The sequence below is a fragment of the Amblyraja radiata genome, chromosome 5 (assembly GCF_010909765.2).
Source record: "Amblyraja radiata isolate CabotCenter1 chromosome 5, sAmbRad1.1.pri, whole genome shotgun sequence".
Taxonomy (NCBI): Eukaryota; Metazoa; Chordata; class Chondrichthyes; order Rajiformes; family Rajidae; genus Amblyraja; species Amblyraja radiata.
Window position 1 is genome coordinate 77,877,497 of NC_045960.1, and position 27,695 is coordinate 77,905,191.

At 40.9% G+C, this 27,695-nt stretch overlaps 1 protein-coding gene across 1 annotated transcript in view; it reads left to right on the forward strand.

Annotated features, from left to right (window-relative positions):
• Positions 1 to 27,695, forward strand: part of nbas (NBAS subunit of NRZ tethering complex) — a 267,026-nt gene that overhangs the window by 68,272 nt on the left and 171,059 nt on the right. Inside the window, exons 22-27 of the mRNA XM_033021570.1 lie at positions 9,928 to 10,017; positions 11,902 to 12,055; positions 18,007 to 18,192; positions 18,688 to 18,861; positions 19,481 to 19,614; positions 24,583 to 24,645. Coding sequence (XP_032877461.1) covers positions 9,928 to 10,017; positions 11,902 to 12,055; positions 18,007 to 18,192; positions 18,688 to 18,861; positions 19,481 to 19,614; positions 24,583 to 24,645 — 801 coding nt within the window. The remainder of the gene's footprint in view (positions 1 to 9,927; positions 10,018 to 11,901; positions 12,056 to 18,006; positions 18,193 to 18,687; positions 18,862 to 19,480; positions 19,615 to 24,582; positions 24,646 to 27,695) is intronic.

A 27,695-nucleotide genomic window follows, 5' to 3' on the forward strand; every position in this document is an offset into this window, starting at 1 on the left:
GCGTGATTGACCAACTGGCAGACAACTCAATGTTAAACGTGCTTTGATTGGACTAAAAATTACCCAGAATTTTTCCGGTTTTTCTCTAATTTAATAAAAATGTGCAAGTCTTGTTCACACCGAGTTTCAGGGGTGATTTATATAATTTTTTTTACACAATATGTGAAAATTTCATGTAGTTTGGTGACTTGGGTCACAAAACTGCAGAATAAAGCTCCTCGGCCCACAGCCTATATTGATGAGAAGAGACAATGATCCTTAATGATAGATGCCACATTCTTAGAAGGCTTCAAAGGAAAGGGGAGTGTGGGGGGGGGGGGGGGGGGGCTGTGCCTGTGATTCTTGACCCCACTGATTCTCTTGAATTCCTGCTTGTTGGAATTATTATCTCAAGCCACATGCAACCAGTCAGGTTAAATTCTACAATACACTTACAGAAGTTTGTTAACTTGTTCTGCGACAAGCCGAGAAGAGAGCAGGACAAGTCAGATCAATCACGATGTTTACATCCAGGAATTAAAGCTGCTAACCCACCCCTCCAATGAGTACCAATCATTCAAAGCTATGCAGTCTGCCGCACATCATAAACGGTGATGGACAATTAAGAGATGCAGGAAAATCACCATCCTCAACTACTGCTTCACTTATCAAATGAAAAAGACCAAAGCTGAAGCATTTACAGCGCATTTAGATAAAGTGCCAAGTGGATGGTCCATCTGCTCCCTGGTGAGATGCCAATGATCACAGATGTCTGTCTTCAACCAATTTGTTTCACTTCATGTGGTGTCAAGAACACCTGATTGTATCTTGCATTTTCTGTTTTTGTTTTGTTTCAATTTATCCTCTTACTTTGATAGGCCCTGATAATTAATATCGTCCACAAAACCTGTTCATTACTATGTTCCATCCAGCAATAGGTAATCCTATGCATCATTGATAATGCATGATAATGTGTTTAAAAAATATATATTTTGAAGCAAATAGGGTAGGAAATCAGATGAAGTATATGCCAATAATAGAGGCTGCTTGATGTTCTGTTCATGATGAAAATTTCAAATACAGCATTGTGGTATGGTAGTATTTCCTCTGCTGGGCAGAGACAACCCAGCGAGTGGCAAGAGAGGAAAGTTAAAGAACATCTGCCAATTTTCTCATTTTTATTGTTGTAAAATAATAATTATGACAGTGGGAATTTCTTCAGTTTTGTTTTACCATTGGCCTGAAATTCTGACACTACATTAAGGTTAAGGGGGGACTTGATAGAGGTTTTTAAAATGATGAGAGGGATAGACAGAGTTGACGTGGAAAAGCTTTTCCCACTGAGAGTAGGGAAGATTCAAACAAGGGGACATGACTTGAGAATTAAGGGACTGAAGTTTAGGGGTAACATGAGGGGGAACTTCTTTACTCAGAGAGTGGTAGCTGTGTGGAATGAGCTTCCAGTGAAGGTGGTGGAGGCAGGTTCGTTTTTATCATTTAAAAATAAATTGGATAGTTATATGGATGGGAAAGGAATGGAGGGTTATGGTCTGAGCGCAGGTATATGGGACTAGGGGAGATTATGTGTTCGGCACGGACTAGAGGGGTCGAGATGGCCTGTTTCCGTGCTGTAATTGTTATATGGTTATATGGTTATATGGTACATCAGGAAAAATGTATTTTGATACCAGTCTTATAAACAAGATTTAATTAATGAAATGTAAATCGTTACTCACAAATTTACTGCATTGCAACTGAATCTCTGACGATTGTCGTTCAATGTTATGTCGATCATTCAGTAATGCAAAGAGCATTGTATTTATTGCCATTTAATAAAAGTTTATGTTAGTTCATTTTGTATCCTAATTGATATTGGATTTCAATGCACGTTGAATATACTGCTTTGAACCATAAATGTTCTGACTTTTTGAAATCATGATTTGTACTGACAGTCATCATTAGTTTAAAATCCATTTGATATGTTCAGACATTTTATCTATATAATTAAAAGTCTAAACGTGACCACTTCCTGTTTACACTGTATATTGATTTTAGAAAAAATGCTATCAAGTACGGCTGTGATTTCTGGCCATCTTACTCAGAATCCCCCTCCACTCATCAGGTGCCGAGAATTTTTTTCATCGATGAAAAATAAGAGGGTTATTAGTGTTTAAAAATGTTGAGATTCTCTCTGCTGTCAATCATGCCATATAGGCCACGTCCCTTCCTGTGGGAGGTGGAGGGACTATAAACCTGGAAGTGTGGGCGTGGCTTGGTCTCTGCAAGTTGGGTGCGGGAGAGGTCACGACTCTCTATCTTGAAGGCCTTGCACCCTGCTTCAAATGGTATGAAACTGCACTTGAATTTGGTGGCCTTGCACCCTCCTTGAAATGGTATGAAACTGCACTTGAATTTCCTGGCCTTGCACCCTGCTTGAAATGGTATGAAACTGCTGGTGTGGAAAAAATGGGTTTGGTTTCTTGGGCCACTGGCACCAGTACTGGGACAGGGGGGATCTGTTCTGTAAGGACGGACTTCACCTGAACGGTGCTGGGACTGGGGTCCTGGCAAATCATATAACTAGGGCAGTAGAGAGGTCTTTAAACTAAGTAGCGGGGGGGAGGTATCAAGGGGGGTAATAACGGCAGGGGTAGAGGAAATAGAGCAGGGTATCAGTGGGGAAGCGGAAACTCAAAATGTGACAGGAGGATCCAGAATGTGTGAAGATAAAGCTCTAGATGTAAAAGGGGCAAAAACGGAAAGGAAGGGTAGTAAAAATCATCTGAAAGTGCTTTATCTATCATTTTCGAAATAAGATAAATGAATTAACGGTGCAATTAAGTATATATAATTATGATATCGTGGCCATTACGGAGACATGGCTGCAAGGGGATCAGGACTGGGAGTTAAATATAGAGGGGTACTCGACAATTAGAAAAGATAGACAGGAAAGAAAGGGAGGAGGGGTGGCCCTTTTAATAAGGGAGGGAATAACGGCAATAGAGAGGAAGGATATTGCGTTGAAGGATCAGGATAGTGAAATAGCTTGGGTACAGATAGAGAATAACAAGGGGAAAAAACACTAGTGGGTGTAATTTATAGACCTCCAAATAGCTGTGACGCTGTTAGTCAGAACATAAATCTGCAAATAGTTGACGCATGTAAAAAGGGAACTGCTGTAATCATGGGGGACTTCAATTTTCATATTAATTGGGCAAACCAAACTGGGCAGGGTAGACTAGAGGAAGAGTTTATAGAATGTATTAGAGACGGGTTCCTAGAACAGTATGTCACAGAACCGACAAGGGGGGAGGCAATCTTGGATCTGGTCCTGTGTAATGAAGCAGGATTAATTAAAAATGTCATAGTTAGGGACTCGTTGGGAACAAGTGACCACAATATGGTCGAATTCCATATTCAAATAGAAGGGGAGCAGGTTGAAACTCAGGCTAGGGTGCTTAGTCTAAATAAGGGGGATTATGAAGGTATGAGGACTGAGCTGATCAAAGTTGACTGGGATAGCAGACTCAAGAATAAGACGGTACATGAGCAGCGGTGTACGTTTAAGGATCTACTGTATAACCTTCAAGAAAAATTTATTCCTATGAAGAAAAAAAGGGGTAAGGGTAAGAACAGTCAGCCATGGCTCAGTAAAACTATAAAGGATAGTATTCGGCTGAAGGCAAGGGCATATAAGGTAGCCAGAGATAGTGGGAGGGTAGAGGATTGGGAAGCATTTAAAGGTCAGCAAAAAATAACTAAGAGATTAATTAAGACGGGGAAAATAGACTATGAAAGGAATTTAGCGAACAACATAAAAACTAATAGTAAGAGTTTTTATAGCTATATAAAAAGAAAAAGGGTGGCTAAGGTGAACGTTGGTCCATTGGAGGGTGAGACTGGAGAGTTGTTGGTGGGGAACATGGAAATGGCAAAGGCATTAAACGAGTATTTTGTATCAGTCTTCACCATAGAAGACACAAAAAATATTCCAACGCTGGATAAACAGGGGGCGGTAGGAATGGAGGAGCTAAATACTATTAAGATCACCAAGGAGGTGGTATTAGGGAAATTAATGAGACTGAAGGAGGATAAATCCCCTGGGCCTGATGGATTACATCCAAGGGTCTTGAGGGAGATAGCGGTGGGGATTGTGGATGCATTGGTGATAATTTTCCAAAACTCCCTGGAGGCAGGAACGGTCCCAGTGGATTGGAAAATGGCCAATGTAACACCTATATTTAAAAAAGGAAGTAAACAGAAGGCGGGTAACTATAGACCGGTTAGTCTAACATCGGTGGTGGGTAAAATGTTAGAGACAATTATTAAAGAAACACTAACGGGGCACTTGGATAAACATGACTTCATCGGACAGAACCAGCATGGTTTTGTGAAGGGGAAGTCCTGTTTAACGAATCTGCTCGAATTCTTTGAGGAAGTAACAACCCGGGTGGATAAAGGGGAACCGGTGGATGTGGTATACTTGGACTTCCAAAAGGCTTTTGACAAGGTGCCACATAAGAGACTATTGCTAAAAATAAAAAATTATGGGATTGGGGGTAATATATTAGCATGGGTAGAGGATTGGCTAACAAATAGGAAGCAGAGAGTGGGGATAAATGGTTCATACTCGGGATGGCAACCGGTAACTAGCGGGTTTCCGCAAGGGTTGGTGCTGGGACCCCAGTTGTTCACAATTTATATAAATGATTTGGAGGAGGGAACCAAGTGTAATATATCAAAATTTGCGGACGATACAAAAATGGGAGGAAAAGTAGGGGATGAGGAGGATAGGAAGAGTCTGCAAAAGGATATAGATAAGCTAGGTGAGTGGGCAACAACTTGGCAGATGAAATTTAATACTAATAAATGTGAAGTCATTCACTTTGGGAAAAAAAATGATAGGGCAAGTTATTTTCTAAATGAGGAGGAGCTGCGTTGTAATGCAACGCAAAGGGATCTAGGGGTATTAGTACATGAATCACTAAAAGTTAGTATGCAGGTGCAGCAAGCAATCAGGAAGGCCAATGGAGTTTTGGCCTTTATTGCTAGGGGGATTGAGTATAAAAACACGGAGGTCTTGCTGCAGCTGTACACAGTATTAGTGAGACCACATTTGGAATACTGTGTACAGTTCTGGGGTCCATACTTAAGAAAGGATGTACTAGCCCTGGAGGCAGTGCAGCGAAGGTTTACAAGATTAATTCCTGCAATGAGGGGATTGACATATGAGGAAAGGTTAAGTAGGCTGGAACTCTACTCTTTGGAGTTTAGAAGAATGAGAGGCAATCTCATTGAAACATATAAGATCGTGAGGGGCCTTGATCGGGTGGATGCACCGAGGATGTTCCCAATGATCGGGGAAACTAGAACTAGGGGACATAGTTGCAGAATAAGGGGGGGCTCTTTTAAAACTGAGATGAGGAAGAACTTCTTCACCCAGAGGGTGGTTAATTTATGGAATTCACTGCCCCAGGGAGCAGTGGAAGCAGAAACGTTAAATATATTTAAGTCTAAAATAGATGGTTTTTTAGCTGCCAAGGGGATAAGGGGCTACGGGGAGAGGGCAGGGGTATGGACCTAGGTATGGTTAGTATAGTAAGACCTGAGTGATCTCCTGGACAAGTGTCGATCGCCTGGATTGGGGTCGGAGAGGAATTTCCCGGATTTTTTTCCCGAATTGGACCTGGGTTTTTATCCATTTTTTTGCCTCCCCCAGGAGATCACGCGGTTCTTGGGGTGGAGAGGGGTGATAGCGGTATAAAGGGGAGGGTAGTGTCTTGTGTTCTGTGTCTTGTGTCTACTGTTTGTGGGTAAGTGTGTCTGTTTAGTGTTTAGCCATGAGCGAATGGCGGTGCGGGCTCGACGGACCTGGTGGTCTACTCTCGCACCTACTTTCTATGTTTCTATGTTTCTATGCTCTTGAGTTTGGTGGCCTTGCACCCTGCTTGAAGTGGTATGAAACTGCACTTGAGTTTGGTGGCCTTGCACCCTGCTTGAAGTGGTATGAAACTGCACTTAAGTTTGGTGGCCTTGCACCCTGCTTGAAGTGGTATGAAACTGCACTTGAATTTGGTGGCCTTGCACCCTGCTTGAAGTGGTAGGAAACTGCACTTGAATTTGGTGGCCTTGCACCCTACTTGAAATGGAATTTCAAGGAATAGCCACAAGTCAACTGCCAGCCCACCAGCCATGAGTGAGCGAGCTGCCAGCACACCAGGCTTGAGTGACTGAGCTGTCAGCCCAAGAATCCATTCGGCCCACAATGTCCATACTTTTAATTTGGTGGCCTTTAATTTGGTGCACTTGAATTTGGTGGCCTTGCACCCTGCTTGAAATGGAATTTCAAGGAATAGCCACGCGTCAACTGCCAGCCCACCAGCCGTGTGTGAGTGAGCTGCCAGCACACCAGGCTTGTGACTCTGCTGTCAGCCCAAGAATCCATTCGGCCCACAATGATCATACTAGCCCTCTGGAAACCCGTCCCTTCAGCTCACAACACCCATACTAGCACTCCAGGAAGCCGCCCCCCCCTCCACTGGCCACGAATATTGGAATTGGTGGAGAGGTGAAATATTGCGTGGGGGATCAGCCCTCCCATGTGAACATGGGACCCAATGGGTTCCACTTAGTCTAGTTCCTTCTAAATATTAGGTTTCAATTGGAATGGAATTTAAACTCAGAGCAACTACTAATCAAAATAATTGTAATTTAAAAAAAATGTTTGATATTTGTTTATGTTGAAAGATATTATTTGCAGTCATGTCTCTGGGGAAATAATATTACCAAAAATGTAATGCACAATGATCTATAACCATCTCCTTATAAGCCGTCCCAGTATATTTATTGTGCTAAGTTTGGACATAGGTGGTATCCCTGAATTAAACGTGTATCAGAAGAATTTATTCAATTACGGGCTAATAATGGGAAAAAAGCATACTTAAATTTTGGAAAAATGCGCCCACACCAACAATAAAAATGTGGACATCAAATATGTTTGAAACATTACATCTGGAAGAGATGAGATTCCTCTTAGCAGGTAAAGCAGACCAATTCCAAAAGACGTGGTCTACGTTTATGGACCTATTACAAGCATGAGGTGCAATAGTAATTTAAAAAATAAATAAATAAATATATGGTATCAGGACCTGGCAATGGGAGGTAAAACAACAAAAACAGACTTGGTTGGTAGTCCCCTTTCTGCGGAGTTTAATGTTATAATAGAGCGATTGTCCCTACTTTCTTTTTCTTTCTATTCTAGGGTCTACTTTCTTACTTTACTTCCTTCTCTAACTTCTTTTCTAAGGGGCTTTCTTTTCCCAACACTCTCTTGCACTTCACGACTCTTGCGCACTTTCTTTACTTTCCTTACTTCTATCTTTTTCTTAAAGCTTAAAAAAATGAAGTGGTACAAAAAATGTATTAAGATATATGTGTTGTGTATTATTCTAATTTACCGTACTTCTAATAAAAAATAAATTAAAAAAAATAAGTTTGGACATAGGTGATACAAATATTATTATATTATTTTCTGAAGAAACTTTGGCATCAACATTTTTGATTGAGTCTTTAGAGGTGAGTGAAATCACTGATGTATTTCATTTCCTCCTCCTAGTAAAATGGTTTATGTCGCTGATTTTTTTTATTGTTTTTCGTGACGTGTTTTTGAAAATGTCTTGAAGGTAAAACACTTGCAATGACTTATTTTCATCAATATAATTAGAAGTAATTTCACACACTACTATACCTCACAGCGCATCAATTAATCTGTAGTTAATGTATAAAATTAATTACACTCTGTTCAAAAGTACTAAAATTGCCAATGTTTCTGTTGGCCTGGAAATTGAAAGCTGATTTTTCTCATGCGAGTACTTGCAAACATGGCAAATAACCTAATCTCTAATTTGTAATTGAAACTACACCAAATATTAATTTGCCGAATGCAACATGATTTTGTAGCTGTTACGGGAGGAATGAATCGCCCTTTCAAATTATGCCATCACCCCTCATCTATTTGTTTAATGCCTGCCCTGCCCCCCCCCCCCACCCTGAAATATTCTCTTTGGTTTACATAGCTGCAAGTGGAAGATAATTAAATTCTTCAACTTTTTATATTTGCCCACTGCAGTAACTAATTTATACTTGTACAAACTCCCTTCAGCACGAAAATGCACCTTTCAAATGTTTCTCTTATGTATGCTTGCTGTCCCAGCTGGGGCATATTGCGGCTCCTCCAGACAATACAATTAGTATATTTCTGGCAGGCTTGGTATGGTCTGCAAGGCTGGCATTTGCCCTTGAGATGATGGTGGTGAACAGGCTTCTTGAATCATTGTAGTCCTTCTGGTTAAGGTATTTTTGCATTGCATTGGACAGGGAATTCCAAGATTTGGCACATGGTGTTGGTGAAGGACAGGTGACACATTTCCAAGTTGGGATGGGGCAAGGACTTGGAGGGGAAAACTGATGCACATGATGTTCCAATGCACTTGTTGCCTTTTTCATTGGTGGTCCAGAGCATGGTTTTGAGAGCTCCTTTGAGACTAACCTGGACAATTAACATAAGTTTATTTTGTATGTGGTACACACTGTTGTCAATGTGCACTGGTAGTGGAGAATATGAATCTTTAGTGATTGATGGGATATTAATATTGGATTGTTAATGTTATGTACTAAGATAGTGAAAAGGTTTATTTTGCGTACTTTCTAGATAAATCATCAATACATGCGTTTATCAGGTGGTACAAGAAAAAGTAAACAAGTGCAGAATATGGCGTTACAGCAACAGAGAAATGCAGATTTTTTTTAAAGTGCCAGATTCAGCACAAGATAGATTGGGAACATATCCTTGGTTTATGAGAAGTGCATTCAAGAGTCTGATAACAGGAGGGATGCAGCCATTCCTGAATCTGGTGTAGAAGCTTTCAAGTTTTTATCTTCTGCCCAATGCAAGAGGGAATGACCAGGGTGTGAGCTTTAAAGGCTGCGTGAAGTGTGGATGGAGTCGGGGAGGATTACTTAAGGATACCTCGCCTCCAAACATCTCCAGTCACCGCTGCCTGAAGAAGGGTTCCGACCTGATACGTCGCCCATTACTTTTCTCCAGAGATTATGTGTGACCCGCTTTTAGTGTCTACTGCAATATTTATGTGACTTATCCAGTTAAATGTATTGTCAATAGTGACCTTCAGCATGATTGGTGATTTACTCGGCAATGGTAATGCCATTACATGTCTTGTGAGTGATTAGATGATCGTTACAAGGCCCTTTTGTGGCACTTAGCATTCCTTCCCTGAATGTTGTCCACTGTTGCTGCACGCAGGCATGGACTGCATTATTTGCTGAATTTTGCCTGGTATTGAACATTTGAGAAGAGATGAGCAAACGTTGCCATTTCTGCAGATGCAAGAAAGGTTCTTGATTAAACAATTGACAGAGCACTGCCCTGACATTACTGTCCTACAGTAATTTCCTCGGGTTGGGAACATGACACCAGCCAGCTTGGTTTGTGTCAGCCATGACTCGTGCCACTGGAGGATTTTCTCTCTAATGAGCTTTGTGTTATCTGTATGACACCTTGATTGGCAGGTCAGTCACACCCTCCTTGTTATAAATGTTGGTTTAATACAATTGGTATTTGCTAAAAGCAAACTGCTGGAGGAATTTGGTGGTCGGGCAACATTTATGGAGGGACGTGGACAGATGACATTCTGAGTCGAGACCTGTCCTGGACCATCACATAGGTGGAATTGCAAACGTTTAAAATATCACCTGGTTTATTGTTAGATGCATTATATTTTGATAACTGTATATATATGTTCTTGAACGACTTAAATTAAAAGTGGAAAGCTACATAACCTGAATATGAGCGATGCTTACATTTTAGTTTGAAATTGTAACTAGTGCAAACTCATTACGTGTTTAAACCAGTTCAACTTTTCTTGATAGATTTGTTGATAATTGTCGTGACTTGGTGGCATTGCCTGTGAATGAACAAAGACATCAAGATCCAGATTGGTGTGAAGAACCAAATTTAAGGTAAAAATAATGCACTTTATTATTTATTTCTATTAATCGCCCAGTTGTGTTAGCAAATTAGCATACATTGCTTCAAATGTGCTAAGAAATTATGGATCACAAAGTGGAAGTAAGTATGGAGCAAATAGGTAGTTAAAATGATCCATATAACCATATAACCATATAACAATTACAGCACGGAAACAGGCCATCTCGACCCCTCTAGTCCGTGCCGAACACATAATCTCCCCTAGTCCCATATACCTGCGCTCAGACCATAACCCTCCATTCCTTTCCCATCCATATAATGATCCATGAGACTAAGGAGGTCAATGGACAATCAGATTGATTCATCGTGAAGCAAGGATAGTTAGTCGGACCAGTGACTACCGTTAATATTTTATAAGGAAAGAATGTACATGGCAGCAATATGATGATGACAAAGTGGAGTTTTGTAATTAAACTGGTCTGAATTGGTAATACAGGAAGCACAAAGCTAGTAAATTTACAGCCCTGACGTATGTTTAAAGGGCCACATTTCGGATAAAATGTCTGGCATTGTATATAAAATATTTTGACATATTGTTGATTGTTCACCACAGCCATCAGGCTATTAAACACAACAAATAAGCTATGAGCTCTGAACTGCAAAAGACTATATTATTATTTGTACTATATTTGTTATTTATTGAACTTTTTCTTTTTTTTACCATTATATACATTGTTTACATATTTACATATTCTGTTGTGCCGCAGCAAGTAAGAATTTCATTGTCCCATCCAGGACATATGACAATAAAACACTCGACTCATGACTTGACTCTTGACTCTTGAATGACTAAAGACTTTCAGTCAACATGCACTTGTTGAGTTAGAAATTAGAGCAATAGACAATAGTTGGAGGAGTAGGCCATTCGGCCCTTCGAGCCAGCACCATTCAATGTGATCATGGCTGATCATCCGCAATCAGAACCCCGTTGCTGCCTTCTCCCCATATCCCCTGACTCTGCTATTTTTAAGAGCCCTATCTAGCTCTCTCTTGAAAGCAACCAGAGAACCTGCCTCCACCACCCACTGAGGCAGAGAATTCCACAGCAACAAACAATATGCCAGAGAAACTTAGTGCACTAAACAATATTTGTAGGTGAAGGAATTGTTCAACTTTTTTGAGTTCAGTCCCTGCATCCTGTCTAAGAGTGGAGAGGGATGGTAGCCAGAGTTAAGGAGAGGGGGTAGAGATGAGAAAGGGCTCAATTGGTGATTGGTGGACCGTGCTTGGCATGGCGACTTTGAAGAAGTTTTCCTCCTCTCTTGGGGAGTTCACCTGCCTCCCCCTCTCTCTCCCAACTCTACCCCACCTGCTCCCCAACCCAGCTCCATCTCACATATTTCACCCCGCCTCGTCCCACCTATCACCTTTGGGCTCTTCTATCTCTATTTCCTCTTTCCTTAGTGTTAAACTAGTCAACTTCTCTCTCGAGTCATGATGCAGAGATTCGACCTGCTGAGTTCCTCCAGCTGATTGTTGCTCCGGATCCCAACTTATAGAGTTGTCTGTATCTCAAGCCATAGACGTGGCATTGCATTAGATTCTCTTCTGGGACAGCACAAAAAGAGTTGCCACCAGTGGCATTTTGCAAATTTCAAGTTTTAAGTTACTGAAAATATCAAGTCTGATCTAGGCCTAGGGAGCAATGCAGTATCTTGGTGTTGTATATCTAGTTGTACCAAACAAAATTATAGCCTCAATATTGTATATCCATCAATGGTATTTCACCACGACTAGTTTGCTAGTTTGCTTTGCTGATAAATGAATGTTTCCTTTCACCATTATTATAATATCGTTACGCACGTGAGTTTACCTGTTCAATCTGTTAATATTCAGTGCTTATTCTTTTCCTGCAGAATGATGACCGATTGTAGTCCGCAAGATGCAGCTGAGTTTCTTTACGAAGAGCAGCCTGACATGTTGAAATATAGAACTGCTATCCCCTCTATCGAGACTCTCGCTCAGTGGTATCAAAATCGTGCAGAAGAGATTGAGAGTTACTCTAGGCAGGTGAGTGGAGGGGCAAAAATTGTTCTGCATGTTTAATCACTTTGATACGAAAATAAAATAGTATATTAATGGAAGTGAGATTTCCAAAGTAATTTTAATCAATGTTCAGGGTTATGAACAGCAAGCAAGTAAGGTGTGAAACAAAATTATAAAAAAAAGTAAGAAAAAGCTTAGAAGGATTTGAGTTTACAAATTGAAGCAGAAATATGAGAAATTGTGTTATTCATGAAACATTAGGAAATAGCTATTTGCTTTGTCATTCAATCAGTTTCATTTTTGTGGTGATGCAAAATGCAATTATAACCACAGATGAAGATCAAGCTTCCAAGTGAGGAACTTTCCTATTTCCTTGGTAGTTGACCTTCACTTTATTTTATGAAAGAGCGTTGAGGCACAGCTGCTTTTGACGATTATTGATATTCAGTGTCACTTGCATGCCAGTGAACAGGGCACAACTTTGTTTGCATCAAAGGCACATAAAGCTCTCAGTTCCTAAAATTGGATGTTCAGGCCTGCCATAATACCACCAGTAACAATAATGCACAGTTAATTGCTCTAATTCTTTTCAGTTTCATCTGATTTTTTATTTCCACTGTCAACTTTCATGGTCAGCAAAAACTGTGATGCTTTAAGTGACCATGTGGTGGCACCAAATCTCAATTTGTGCGACCTATTTTAAAACAATCTGATAACATGGTGAACTAAACTCCAACAATGATTATATGAAATGTGCAGCAAGTTCACATAAATTTTAAGAGAAAGTGAAGCGATGAATAATTGTAACTTTAAATAAAATGATCTGTAACTGTTTAGACTTTTATAAAGAGATAAGGCAAATGCTTGACCAGATTAATTTTGTAATGACAATATTACACTATAATGTTTATTCCTGCTTTAATTTTGTTAATTGGAATTCCTCGCTACTACTCAACTCACCTTTTTTTTTTTTGTGTTATCTTGCTCCGTAATGTAACGTATGTTACTTTGCAAAGTTCTGAGTAATCCGTTTCAGTGACCAAAAGTGAGTCCTTGATTAACAAGTTTCTAGTTGTAATCCACCATAACACACTACCTGTGGTGGTAGTCTCAATGATTTTGAAGATGGTAGAATAGTAGATGGTAGACATTGCAGTAAAATAGTAAGATTAAACGAGAACTTACCAGTTTGAAGTTTGATCTGTATTTTATGAGGAGTTACGATGAGGGATTACGTGAAGAACCCGCTCAGTGCGCAGGCGCGGCATACTTCCAAGCAGCGGTGTGGAATCACAGATAGACACAGTTATTTTGAAGTAAACATAGTAAAGATAAGGAGACATCAATTTATTAGTTTGATCCATATAATGAGGGTGGGAGTGGAGGGCATGTAATCCCTCATCGTAACTCCTCATAAAATACAGATCAAACTTCAAACTGGTAAGCTCTCGTTTAATCTTACTATTTTACTTCGGAGTCACGTGAGTGACTACGTGAAGATTTCAAAGCTCTGTGATTTCAAGCCGTGTAACAGTTTCATTTCACTCACTGCCGAAGTTCTTGAGGGAGGAAGTGTTATCGTAATCAACCAATGAGTCTATTTGTAGAAAAACACAATGGTATTTTTTAAACAATAACAACAAAGAATTAAGTTGCTCCCCTGGGCTTAAATTAAATATTTGCAGTTCGTAAATCTTTACTGCAAATAAACCAGGTTTTGCCAACGGCCTATTATAAAATTTCTGAACGGTCTTTCCCCCCCCCACCATCCTGCTGTAGCCAGGATGTGGTCTATAGGCATGTCCATTCTTTAGCCGTCGACATGGATGCTGCCCTGGTGGAATAAAATTTGTACATGTTAGTGTTTATCCCAGCAGTTTCTAGCACCTGCTTGAGCCACCTTGCAATGGTTTGGCTCGTCACCCGACCATAAGGTTTTTGTGACTGACCCACAAGGCTTTTCATCTCCCTCGAATATTTTGGTTGTGTCTGTGTAGGATAGTAGGTGGGTCATGGCACATAACTGTGGTTCTGGTGGGTAAGCCACGACTGGATTAGGTGTTCCTGGTCTGCTCTGTTTGATCAGTCGCTGGATAACGACAGATCTGGTCTGGAGCTGTGATCATGTTGTCCAGTCGCAATAGGTGTAGTGACTGGACCCTCTGAGCGGATGCAAGTGCCATCAACATGAGCGTCTTTAGTGTAGCTTGCTCGAGGCCGGGGGATCTGGCTGGTGGCCATTCCCTGAGATATGTCAGGACCACACTGATATCCCAAATATGGGTATACCTGGGCTTAGGGCTTGATATTGTAAATGCCCTTCATCAGTTTTACCACCAGTAGATGGGATCCCATCGCCTGTTGTCCTGGCGCTGGTTTGAGATAAGCAGAAAGAGCACTCTGCGCTGTGTTGATGGCACTGTAGCTGATCCCTACATCGTGGTATAGATAGGCCAGGAACTCCAGTATGTTGGTGGCTGTAGCTGTTGTGTATGTTGTCGCTGTTTCCTGGCAGTACTTCTCCCTTTTTTTGATGCTGGTTAAGTACTGCCTCTTGGTGGATGTTCGAAGGGATGCCGACATGGTGGTGATGGTTTGTTTGGACAATCCCAGTTCCAGGTAAGGTCTGTTCAAACTTGCAACCCAGGCGTTTAATTTTCTCATGGCATGGGTGTTTAGCTTACCTGGTAGGTAAGTAGCTGATAGCCAAATATGTCTTTCGACACACCATTGCCAAATCATGTTGACCAATTTGTCGCATGATAATGATTTTATGCCACCCATATGGTTAATATAAGCCATCACCGTAGTATTTATCAATTTGTAACCGAACATGCAAGTGCTGCATATTAGATACATATGCTTTTAAACCATAAAAGGCGCCCAACATCTCTAGATAGTTAATGCCCAGTGTAAGTAGTAATGATGACTCTAGGTTAGTCCATCTACCACCTGTGCTGGATATGGAGTTAGTTGCTCCCCAGCCTTGAGCACTGGCATCTGTTTGAGTAACTAAAGTAGGGTTAATGATAAAGATAGGGCTGAAACTATGCCAAACGTTTTCTGCCCACCACTGTAGCTCTGATATTGCTTCAGTGGGTAAGTTCATGACACGATCATAGTGACCTGTATGTCGTTTTATTGCCTGTACCTTTGCTCTCTGTAAATTTTTTGATAGTGCAAAGGTCCGAATTGTGTAGCCGGAAATGCTGCTACCATTTCCCCAATTACTCTTGCTATTTGTCGAATAGTTGGTCGCTCGTTGACCATTAAATTGTTGCATGATTGTGCTAATTCAACCATTTTTGCCTTTGGCAAGGTAACAGTCATATGGACTGAGTTAATTGTGAAGCCCAGGTAGTCCATGATGGATGGCTTCAACTTAGATTTATCTGGATGTAGGACGAACCCCAGAGTTTCGAGGAGCTGTTTTGTAGCTGATACTGCTGCCACAGCCAATTCCATCGTTTTCCCTACTATCAGAATATCATCCAGATATGCCATGACAATATGTTTTTGTTTTCTTAGTATTGCCATGGCTGGGTTCAATATTTTGGTGAATAATCTTGGGGCTGAAGTTAGCCCATAGGGCAATGCTTTGTACCATCCAGATAAATGTTAGGTATCTGCGATGATCCTTGTATATGGGTACTAGATAGTAAGCATCTTTAAGATAAATGCTTGCCATGAAGTGTCCTTTGGAATTCAGTTGTTTGGCAGTAACATATGTCTCCATTTTGAAATGTATATACTTAACAAATTTGTTTAGTGATGTTAAGCCAATGATGATGCGACAGCCACCATCTTTTTTGGTTTTAGTGAATATATTCGATACAAATTCCAAAGGTTCATGTTTGGTCTTTTCGATGACCCCCTTTGTGATAAGTCTCACCAGTTCAGCTTGTCCCTCACGTTTCTCTTTGACGGAGGGAGAAATACCCTTTGGGGCCAATGTTGAACTGGCGGCGTTTTTTCTGACATGAATTGTATTTTATATCCACTAATGCTGTTGAGTATATACTTGTCACTCGTGACCATACCCCATGCTTCTTTAAACAGTGTAATCTCCCCCCTGTTAATAAAGCACCCTTATTCTCTATATGCTGGTAGGGACCAGACCCACCTACCTCCATGGTTATTGGCAATTCTGTTTCTTCATTTTCCTGAAGGTTTTGTTCTGACGTGCTGGCGATGTTGGGGGGAGGCGCATTTTCCAGAGGGTCCGCTGCGGGCCCTGATCTAAAAAGATCTTTGGGGATAATGTGCGGACCCCAAGCGTTCACCAGTCCCATATTGCGGACGTCGACTGGTGGATGCCGTGGGGTGCTGCCGCTTGGGTATCGGAGGTCTTGGTTTGCTCGTCCCGGGGCCTGCCCTCATTAGGCCGAAGGTTTTTTGATGCTTCCTCCATCTCCTTCAGTTTTTTATTGAGATCTTTCCCAAATAGCAGCGCGTCCGTCTCCGCAGCTGGGGCTTTACACAAGCCAGCAAATTTGGGATTGAGGGCAGGTCTTATGTTTCCCTCCAGACATTGTTGATCTCAAATTGTGTGGTACACATTAATGCCAGCACATCCTGCTGGCAGGTATCCATCTCCGTGGTCTCCACGGAACGAGCAAAGGCTGTGATGGCCGACGTCAGGAGCCTTAGGATCCGCTGTAGCTTGAGTTCTTGGGTCCGGATGTGTGACCCCACATGCCCCCAGATTTGGCTGTTGACACTTTTTACTTTGAGGCCTCACAGTTTTCTGGTGCTGTGTGTTGTTTCAGCACCTCAGCGAGCACCTTTTCCAGTAATGGTTTATTGGATAGATGGTTGATGCTGGCCGCCATTCTTGGTTCCAGCGGTGCTCCAGCCCGTGGGGTTGCTACAAAGCGGTCCATCACACCCAACAGCTCTTCCTGCTCCTGCACCCCTGGCATACTCCCAAATTCGTCCGCCTGCCCCTGTTCCAGACCAGCCCAGCCCTGGTCACCAATGCTAGCCTCCAGTAATGAGGGAGCAGGGGGCAGTGCATGAAACACTGTGGAGGGGGTGCCTGACCTCCCTCCGCGAGAGCGCTCTTTCTGCGCATCTCGCTGGAGCTGCTCCAATAGCTGTTGGATGCAGCTCAGGCGGCTGTCTCTCCTCCATTTAGGTGGAGACATGTCCCCGTCCGACGAATCGGACGCCACCGGCCGGATGCCTGTTCGGATGGCTAGACATCCAGCCCGCAGTTCAGGCACTAGCGGGACTGGGCTCGGCGCGGTGATGGGGATAGCGGAGCGCCCGGTAATTGTTCCTACCGCCTTCTTCTGGAGCTTTTGTGCCTTGTAGTAGCGAGAGCGCCCCTCAAGCAGCGCGTCTCGCAGGCACCTGCTCCGTGAGCCGCTCAGGCGGCTCTCTCTCCCCCCGTGCGGGTGGAGAGACGTCCCGCCCGAAATCGGGAACACCTGCCGGATGCCTCTTCGGGTGGCTATGCATCCAGCCCGCTGCTCAGGTACTAGCGGGCTGGGCTCGGCACGGTGTCGGGGAATAGCGGAACACCGGGTAAACGCTCCTACCGCCTGTTGCTGCCCCCCTCCCCGACGGGAAAACGTTCCTCTTCGAACGGTGGACAGTTTTGTTCCAGAGCCTTTTTCTCTGCCTGTAAAAAACACAAGCAGAAAAAGGCTCCCCTGTAAAAGAAACCCGACCTCAGGATACTCACCTGACGGTCCGTTCCATTCTGTAGCGGGAGCGCCTATCTCCCGTTGCAGCCGCTGTTGCACTGCTGGCGTAATGCCGCGCCTGCGCACTGAGCGGGTTCTTCACGTAGTCAATCACGTGACTCCGAAGTAAAATTAATGTTTAAATGGAGGGGAACATAGCATAGTGGATGCTAGATAATATGGATAGGACTTGATGAGACCGTTAGTTTAAAACTTGCATTATTCATGAACAATCTTTCACAAAAACTTTTGATCTGTTCAACAACTTTCTTAATTTGCCTTTAGGTGGATTGTGCCTTATCTCTAATACGACTTGGTAAGGAAAGAAATATCCCGGGATTAGAGGCTCTCTGTGATGATCTGATCACTCTGGAAACGCTTGTATATGAAGCAGGGGCTGACCCAACTCTTTCATTGAAGGAGATGCAACAGATGAAAGACATTGATAAACTGAAACAATTACTGATCAATGTACGGTATTCAAATGTAAATTCAGCCTTAGATTATAAGCATTGTATTTTAGTAATTGCATTTTTGATGTAATATGATAATTTAATATATCAAAGTAATTTGTTTTTAAAAACAATAACTCTTTGGTCCCCCCCCCCCCATTTCACACAATTATTCCTTTGATTGCTGTGTCTGGAGAACAGATGGCACATTTATTCCAAGTCTCCATAAATTCCATCTTGAGTATTATGTGCAAGGTAAATTTGTTGGTGGCTTTTTGGTAGATTATTTTTCTCAATTATCACCATGATTAAAATGAAACCCATATCAAATACAATGTCTGGATGTTCCAAGCTATGAGCTTTATGATTTCACACAATGAATAAAAATAACATTGAAAAGTTTCTTATTTAGTTAAGGATTGAGAAAAAAAATTATTGTTTCTCCCCATCAAAGGGTATCAAGATATGTGTTGACAATGTGTAATTAATATATTTTTCTGTTATATTTTGGCAGTCCTCTGAAGAAATGTATATAAAGAACGTGTTCCAATGGGTGGTTCCCTTCCTGCACCGTTGTGAGAGTAAAAATACAGGATTGGCAGATGAATTGCTCAAAGAATATTTAGTAACAGAAGCACACGAAGACTTAAAATATCCCTTGAAGATATTTCAGCAATCTAAGCCTGATGTATGTTTGTACCTTTTTTTATCTTTCGTTGGTGATCGTGATACCTATTAAGGCAAAATTGGTTTATTAAGGCAAGACTTAGTTTATCAAATACATAATTAAGCAGCCAGCTCACAAGTTTCTACTGTAATAATTCAATTATGAAGTTGTGTAAAACTGTTGCGTCAATCACACGGGATTAATGTAACTGGACTGGCCAATGCTTTTCTTTGGCATTTTTGAAGAAGAGGATTATGAAAAACTCATCTTCCACTGCTAGTACTTAAAGCATCATTAATTTCTGATGGGGTTCCAGTTAGGAGGTAAAGAGCATGAATTACATTTTATGCTGTCATACAACAAATTTGCAATTACATTTGTTCAAATTTAATGATTAAGACTGTCTGACTTATTGATGCAGCAAGATATAAAGGTTGCTTTCAGTGGACAAGTTAGCAGATGGACATTATTTAACTTTTTTTTTAAATGCAGTCCCTTTTGTTTGTTCATCGACGGAGGCTGGTAGTTCTCGTGCCAGCTTTCAAATTGAGATTTGAAATTTAATTTGATGATGATTTATATGCATTTTCTCAGGTCTTTATTTTAATTGGATTATTCCTTCCTTGCTATTCCTCTTTAGTGTCAGCAGAAAATTATTCATGATCAACAGCAGTTGATGGCAGTAGCCCTCAAATGTCTGTACAATTGTGACCGAGATGATCAGCTAGCTCTTTGTTATGATATACTTGAATGTTTGCCACAGAGGGGTTTTGGGTAAGTGTGATAAAAGCAACAACGAATTTCATGTTACAAATTTAGTTTCTGAAGATTCATTATGAATTATGTTCTGAAAATATGAATATACTTAAAAGTAAATGATCGTCATTACATTTTCTATCTGTACCTCAGTTCCCCAAATGCTTTTCGTTTACTTGTGTTTGGCGTCCATGAGACCTTCCAATTTGGGAGAGGTGTGGGTTGGAGATAGCAGTAGGAATGCAGAAGTAATCTTCATTCCTGTTATCCTTTCGGAGCAGCAGATATGGTGTGCAGAGCTACATTTCCAAAGAATACAAAATTAATACAAAAGGATGAAATAGAATCGTTGATGTAGATACAGTGAAACTCCCAAATTCTGGCACCCTTGATGTTTTATAGTGCTGGGCTAACAGATGTTTTGGATTATTGCTTGTTAACTCATAATACCCAAGCAAATATTTTCTTATATTGCACAATAGTATATTCAATTTTTCACTGCACTCACAGTGCCCTCCATAATGTTTGGGACAAACACCCATAATTTATTTATTTGCCTCTGTACTCCACAATTTGATATTTGTAATAGAAAAAAAATCACATGTGGTTAAAGTACACATTGTCAGATTTTATTAAAGGGTATTTTTATACATTTTGGTTTCACCATGTAGAAATTACGGCTGTGTGTTATACATAGTCCCCCCCCAATACAGAACTATAATGTTTGGGACACATGGCTTCATAGGTGTTTGTAGTTGCTCAGGTGTGTTTAAATGCCTCCTTAATGCAGGTACAAGATAACTCTTTGCACCTAGTCTTTCCTCCAGTCTTTCCAATACCTTTGAAAACTTTTATTGCTGTTTATCAACATGGACCAAAGTTGTGCCAATGAAAGTCAAAGAAGCCATTATGAGACTGAGAAACAAGAATAAAACTGTTAAGAGACATCAGCCAAACCTTAGGCTTACTAAAATCAACTGTTTGGAACATCATTAAGAAGGAAGAGAGCACCGGTGGGCTTACTAATCGCAAAGGGACTGGCAGGCAAATGAAGAACGCCACAGCTGATGACAGAAGAATTCTCTCTATAATAAAGAAAAATCCCCAAACACCTGTCCGATCAGAAACACCATTCAGGAGTCAGGCATGAATTTATCAATGACCACTGTCCAGAGAAGACTTAATGAACAGAAATATAGAGGCTACACTGCAAGATGCAAACCACTGGTTAACCGCAAAAATAGGATGGCCAGGTTACAGTTTTCCAAGAAGTACTTAAAAGAGCAACCACAGTTCTGGAAAAAGGTCTTGTGGACTGTGAGACGAAGATGAACATATCAGAGATGGCAAGGGCAAAGTAAGGAGGAGAGAAGGAACTGCCTAAGATCCAAAGCATTCCACCTCATCTGTGGTGGGGGTGTAGCATAATGAATTCTGAAGTGTATAGACATATCCTATCTTCTCAAGTTCAAACAAATGCCTCAAAACTCATTGTTCAAAAGGGAACTGCAGATGCTGGAATATCGAAGGTACACAAAATTGCTGGAGGAACTCAGCGGGTGCAGCAGCATCTATGGAGCGAAGGAAATAGGCGACGTTTCGGGCCGAAACCCTTCTTCAGACTGAAGAAGGGTTTCGGCCCGAAACGTCGCCTATTTCCTTCGCTCCATAGATGCTGCTGCACCCGCTGAGTTCCTCCAGCTATTTTGTGTACCCTCAAAACTCATTGGTCGGTGGTTCATTCTACAGCAAGGGAATGATCACAAACATACTGCAAAAGCAACAAAGGAGTTTTTCGAAGCTAATAAATGGTCAATTCTTGAGTGACCAAGTCAATCACCCGATCTGAACCCAATTGAGCATGCCTTTTATATGCTGAAGAGAAAACTGAAGGGGACTTGCCCCCAAAACAAGCATAAGCTAAAGATGGCTGCAATACAGGCCTGGCAGAGCATCACCAGAGAAGACACCCAGCAACGGGTGATGTCCATGAATCGCAGACTTCAAGCAGTCGTTGCATGCAAATGATATACAACTGAGTATTCAACATGACTACTTTCTTTTACATGACATTGCTGTGTTCCAAACATTATGGTGCCCTGAAATAGGGGGACCATGTATAAACACTGCTGTAAATTCTACATGGTGAAACTAAAATGTATAAAAATGGCCTTTATTAAAATCTGACAATATGCACTTTAACGACATGTGATTTTTTTTTCTATTACAAATCTCAAATTGTAGAGTACAGAGGCAAATAAAGAAATGATTGGTCTTTGTCCCAAACATTATGGAGGGCACTGTATGTTTGAAGGATGAGGGAAAGACACAAGCTCTGAGTCACTAACCAATCCATCTTCCAGACCTTGTTCGCAGTTCTGGTGTCACTGTGCTGCACTCTGTGCCTGTGCTGCACTCTGAACCCCAGGCACCCACCCCCCCCCCCCCCCCCCCCCACCCACTCGTCCCAGCTCTGGCCGCGCACCCTGCCGGTACTTTGGAACCCCATTCTCCGCACTTGATCTCTTGCAGGTTTGCCAGACTATTGGTCTTTCCAGACAATCAGGCACAAGGCTATCGGTTTTGCTGTAAATGACAAAAGTTGGCAGAATAAACACTGGCATGTTGGATTTAATGATCAATTACTGTGCTGTTAATTCTGTATTACTGCTGCATATTGAGCTCTTTTGGTTTGGCTAATATTTTCATTTAAAATTTGAGTGTATTCATCTACAAAAATCTTGGATGCTTTGAATGCCATCTAAAGTGTGCCCTAACGGCGATCTCTAGCACAAAACTTGTGAGAATTCATAGGCTGATGTTTTGTAATATTTTTAGTGCTCCTGCATTTTCCTGCTGTGTGTATTTCTATAAAATCTCTGTTTAAAATTCTCAATAAGCTAATTCCACTTCATGTTTGCAAGGCAAGCTTCTGGATGTATGGTAATGGATAGTAATCCCACCTAAAACTGCAATCAATTTATTTGTTTTGTTTTGAAGTTCATTTTTTCAATGTGTTCATCACTTAGAGCCCCCATTGTATGTTCTACATCTTTGAATTTACTTTCGAAAAATTCAATACAAAAATCAATAAAAAATCTTGAGTATGATGCCCTTAAAATTATTACACAAATAAAATATTTCAAGGTGAAATATGATACAAGTTCAGCATTTGCCCAGTTGATTATGTTAATTTCATATGGTTTTCTGGCATATGCTAATGCCACCACAAGCACCAGCGTTGACAGCATGAAGTAGTATAATCATTTAATTCATTCTGCATTCAGGGTGGTCCCCACATTCTTGGCAGTGAGCATGTCATTCTGAGAATGAGATTAACCAGACCTTGATTTACTTGGAGTCACAATGGGTGCACGCTGTTGTCCCATTAATCAAAGCTGCATGATGTGCTGTTGATAACCTGTTTTCACAGGGATATTCTTGTTATGCATTTCTCCTTTGTTTTTTAATTTTTCAATCATTTGTTTCTGTTGGACATGTTGTTAAAATGTTGAAATTGGTTTCATAAGAGACTGCAGATGGTGAAATCTTAAGCAAAAAAAAATAGCTGCTGGAGGAACTCGGTGAACCAAGCAGCATCTGTGGAGGCAGATGGCCGGATAACGTTTTGGATCAGAGCCTTTCAGACTGTAAAGGTCCAAAATTGAAACAGTGTCCGATCATCTCCCTCCGCAGATGCGGCCTGGCCTGCTAAGTTCCTCCAGCATTTTATTTTCTTGTGCTGAAATTAGCAATCAGAACTGGATCTTGAATCAGTTTCTTAGCAGACAAACTGATGCAGCATCATTCCCTAAGCTTCTTAAATGGAAACATTGTATGACAGAGAAGGTTTGTGAACTTTATTAAAAAAAAGCCAAGGCTGCATCTTAAATGTTTTGAAAGCCAATAATGTTAATTGGAGAAAATCGGCAGCAATTTGTGCTTGTATGATCCCCAATTTACAAATGCAAATGGTTCTGTAACCTTGTCCGTAAGTCAATCTATTCATGGGTCAGAGTGGTGTTAACTCAGCGAGAATCAAAAGAAAAAGTAACAAAAGGTAAAAGGATAGAAATGTTGAGCTGAACTTTGCAACATCTCTAAGTATAATAGTATTAACCCAGCTCCACTTAAAATGTTGGAGATTTAAAACTACAAAATAGTGACAAAGACATGGGATGGTGCAAATAATGGGACTTTATTCTAAACACAATTACTAACTTCATTAATGTTAAGTGTCAGGCATCCAATGATTTTAAACAGAATCCCACATTTCTTGGTACTGCAATAACTGTTTAGTATTCATTCATAAGTGCAGTGATTGTAAGTGTTGTAAATCAGCAGTTTCGTTGGTCAGTGACTTCCTGCATAGGGCAATTGTTCTGTGTTAACTAACTTATTAACTAGAGATATTTGGAAACAAAATTTTCCATGGGTTTCCTCGTAATATGTTGTATGGCATGCACTAATTGTATCTGCGATAAATGTCATGATCTCTAATTTATGATGAGAATGTTTAAATTTATACTCTCATAATTTCTAATGTTACTATGGTCTCAAATAGAGTTTCAATTGATGTAACGGATTTTACAGACCTTGCTTTGTCCGGTTCTAGTGATCTCTAACTTTTTGTTGTATTATGGAATGCACTATATCTTCCAGTGGACTGAAATATGTTTGGGATGTTAAGGACATCTTGCACAAAAAGGCTTAATATTTTATTTTGATTTTTCAGAAAAGATTGATCTGGCTTTGTGTCAAAATGTTGCATTGGGGATTATATTTTAATCAGAGTTTTGCAGTAATTGGAATTTAATTTGTATTAAAGGATGGATCCAAAAGGGATCAAGAAACTTCTGCAGTGTTTTATCAACTGAAATTCTATTTGAGGACACAAACATAGAAACTGAATGTAAAACCTGTTAAAAAGCAAACCCAGCATATTCATGGTATTTTTCTATTATTTTCATCTTGTTTTTACTTCAGTGAAGACACAGAAGTGACTAAAGCTTTACATGATCAAGTTGACTTGTTGGAACAACATTTAAGGTATAAATTTATTAATTTACTGAAAATATATTTTCTTTAAGAATTGCATATAGTACAAGTATTTGCAGCAATAATATATGTTGCAACATGTACAAGTAATTTTCTTTTATAAGGTAATTCTTGTTATAAGGTAATTATTATAACAGGACAATCTCTTTTTAGGTTTTTCACTATTGTATTCCTTATCAGCCGCCATCAGTTTGGCAATTCATTACCTTTCAGGTCTTTTGATAATGTTCATATTTACAGTGATAACTATCAGAAAATAGTAAACGCAGTTAGAAGCTAAAATCCTTGTTGTTGAATCCTTGTTGAAGATTGAGAATGTAATCTTGCTTTTAGAAGGGTAGCATTCTTAAAGGTAATGAACACCAAGAGTGCAGAACCTCAACCATTGGGCAATTTGTTCAATTCTGCCATGCCACAAATGGGTTTAATTTGCAATAATTTTCAGTTGGGTTAAAAACCCTATCACTTACATTCTCAAAATATATATTCAGATTTCAGGAATAATAATGATATTCTGTGATGTTTTTTGCATCTGCATTTAATGTAGAGGAGCGAGGAAAAAGGGAGTACAACAGAGAGGGTGCAAGGAATTTGCAGTCAAATTTTAATGGTCAATCAATGGTGCTTTTATTGTCACATGTGTGAAGTGCTAACACACGGATAAATTATTTTTCTCACGAACTGTCCAATAGAGTATTGCCATACCCCCAATTTCTGATTAACAAGTGTACAGAAATAGTCTACTGAGCCTGCATTCAAGAGGTGCAATATTTTGGCGCCATTTTCCAAGTCCATGCTCTAGTTCTTATGACCCATTCCAGGCAAGTCCCAGGCTGTTGCGGGTGTCTAGCCATTGCTTTCCTTGGACGCGATGTCCCTCTCCTCGCCAGTCCTCCTTTGTTTTCCAAGGGCGCCTCCTGCAGTCAATCTCGAGGACGCCATGGGCCAGACCCCAGTTTCCTATCCTCTCCTACCGGCTTTATCCTTGACCAATGTTGTCACTCGCTCCCTCCTCCCGGTCTCTAACCAATTGGATTCTTGAACTGTCCCCAGTTTCTTAGGGAAAGAACAATTGAATTGTTAACTTGTTTTCTGTGTTCCTAATATATTTCTTATAACATATCTGGCATTTAATCGAAGATGCTTCCCCATTCGTGCGGAGGAAGCCTTTTCTGTTTCCTTCATTGTACAATACAACCTCTGATTGATTATTAGGACTGGGTGTTACAATCCCTAAGATTTCACTACAATTGACATTCTTGGTTATGACCACTAGGTGAATTTGCTAACAATTAGACACATCTTCAGTTGTGTACCTCAACGTCACTGGGTGTTTCGGCCTTTTATCACCAGACTCCCTCAGTCGCAGGTTGATCAGACCTGGGTGTGTGTCTTATTGTTAGAAACATAGAAAATAGGTGCAGGAGTAGGCCATTCGGCCCTTCGAGCCTGCACCGCCATTCAATATGATCATGGCTGATTATCCAACTCAGTATCCTGTACCTGCCTTCTCTCCATACCCCCTGATCCCTTTAGCCACAAGGGCCACATCTAACTCCCTCTTAAATATAGCCAATGAACTGGCCTCAACTACTTTCTGTAGCAGAGAATTCCACAGATTCACCACTCTCTGTGTGAAAAAAACTTTTCTCATCTCGGTCCTAAAAGACTTCCCCCTTATTCTTAAACTATGACCCCTTGTTCTGGACTTCCCCAACATTGGGAACAATCTTCCTGCATCTAGCCTGTCCAACTCCTTAAGAATTTTGTAAGTTTCTATAAGCCTCTAGATGGTCACGTGGCAGCCCAGACAGCATCTTTCCTCTTCAGCCACAGCCAGTGACTGCTCCGTTTGGCGGAATTGGCAAGTTCTTGTTTTCTCAGTTCCTAATATATTTCCTGTAACATATCTGGCATTTAATCGAAGATGCTTCCCATTTCATGCAGAGGAAGCCTTTTCTGTTTCCTTCATTGTACAATACAACCTCTGAATTAAAATGAATGCTGCTGCAGAATTACACAAGCACTAATGGAAATGTATTAAACAAAAAAGTATTATATCTGCAACAGGTGAATATATTGTAGATTTATATTTAGACTAGACTAAGTGGGACCCGTTGGGTCCCATTCTCACACGGGAGGCCTGGTCCCCCAACGCAATATTCCACAACTCACCCATAGCCCCCCACTGCGCAGGCACGGCTGACTCATGGCTTTCTGGATTCACTGACTCATGGCCTTCTGGACTTGCTCACGGCTTTCTGGACTTGCTCACGGCTTTCCGGACATGCTCACGGCTTTCCGGAAAGCCGTGAGCGAGTCCGGACACTCACTCACTGACCATGTTCATGTATCAGATCCATTTGTGACATTCAGTAATCTTTGATTTTGTGGTGAAGGTTGGATAGCAGAGAGGTGGGATGATTTGATCTGAAATCCTTACTCTGAATTACATCGGGCACGATGGAGCTGTGACAGCTGCAAAGGCTGCAGGGCATTGTTAAAGTTGTATCTGATGTGGTAAGCCATTTAAAAGTTTGTAAACTTAAAATAAATTACAATTACAAATTCTCGAAGAGTAAAAGTATATTAAAATGCAATATTTAGAAGCATAAAGCTAAAGCATAAGATAAGGAAAAACTTCCTTTTTTCTCTGCAAGCCAGGAATTGGCAATGAAGTCTGTGAAGTATAGGATCTTAGGCCGGGTCAGGACTGGCAGAGGATTGCAAAGGCAATCCCCAAGGTTAACATCGGGAGATTGCATCAAGAATAGGCCCTGCCACTGGAGTGTGTGACAGATGCGATGCCATCTGTTATTCAGCAAGCCCAAACTTGTATGCTTGAGCACACACAGCCAGGGGTCTGCAACATGTATCCATTGAAATGAATGAGCAAGGTTGCATCTTCCAACACCATTCACAAGGATGCCGTCCTTAATTACCAAACTCTTTTCTATTTATGGATTTTTGTCCAAACAAAGAAATGGAAGCATAGTGAAGCATGGATATGACAACGGTACAGTTAGTAGGACAAAAGTGAG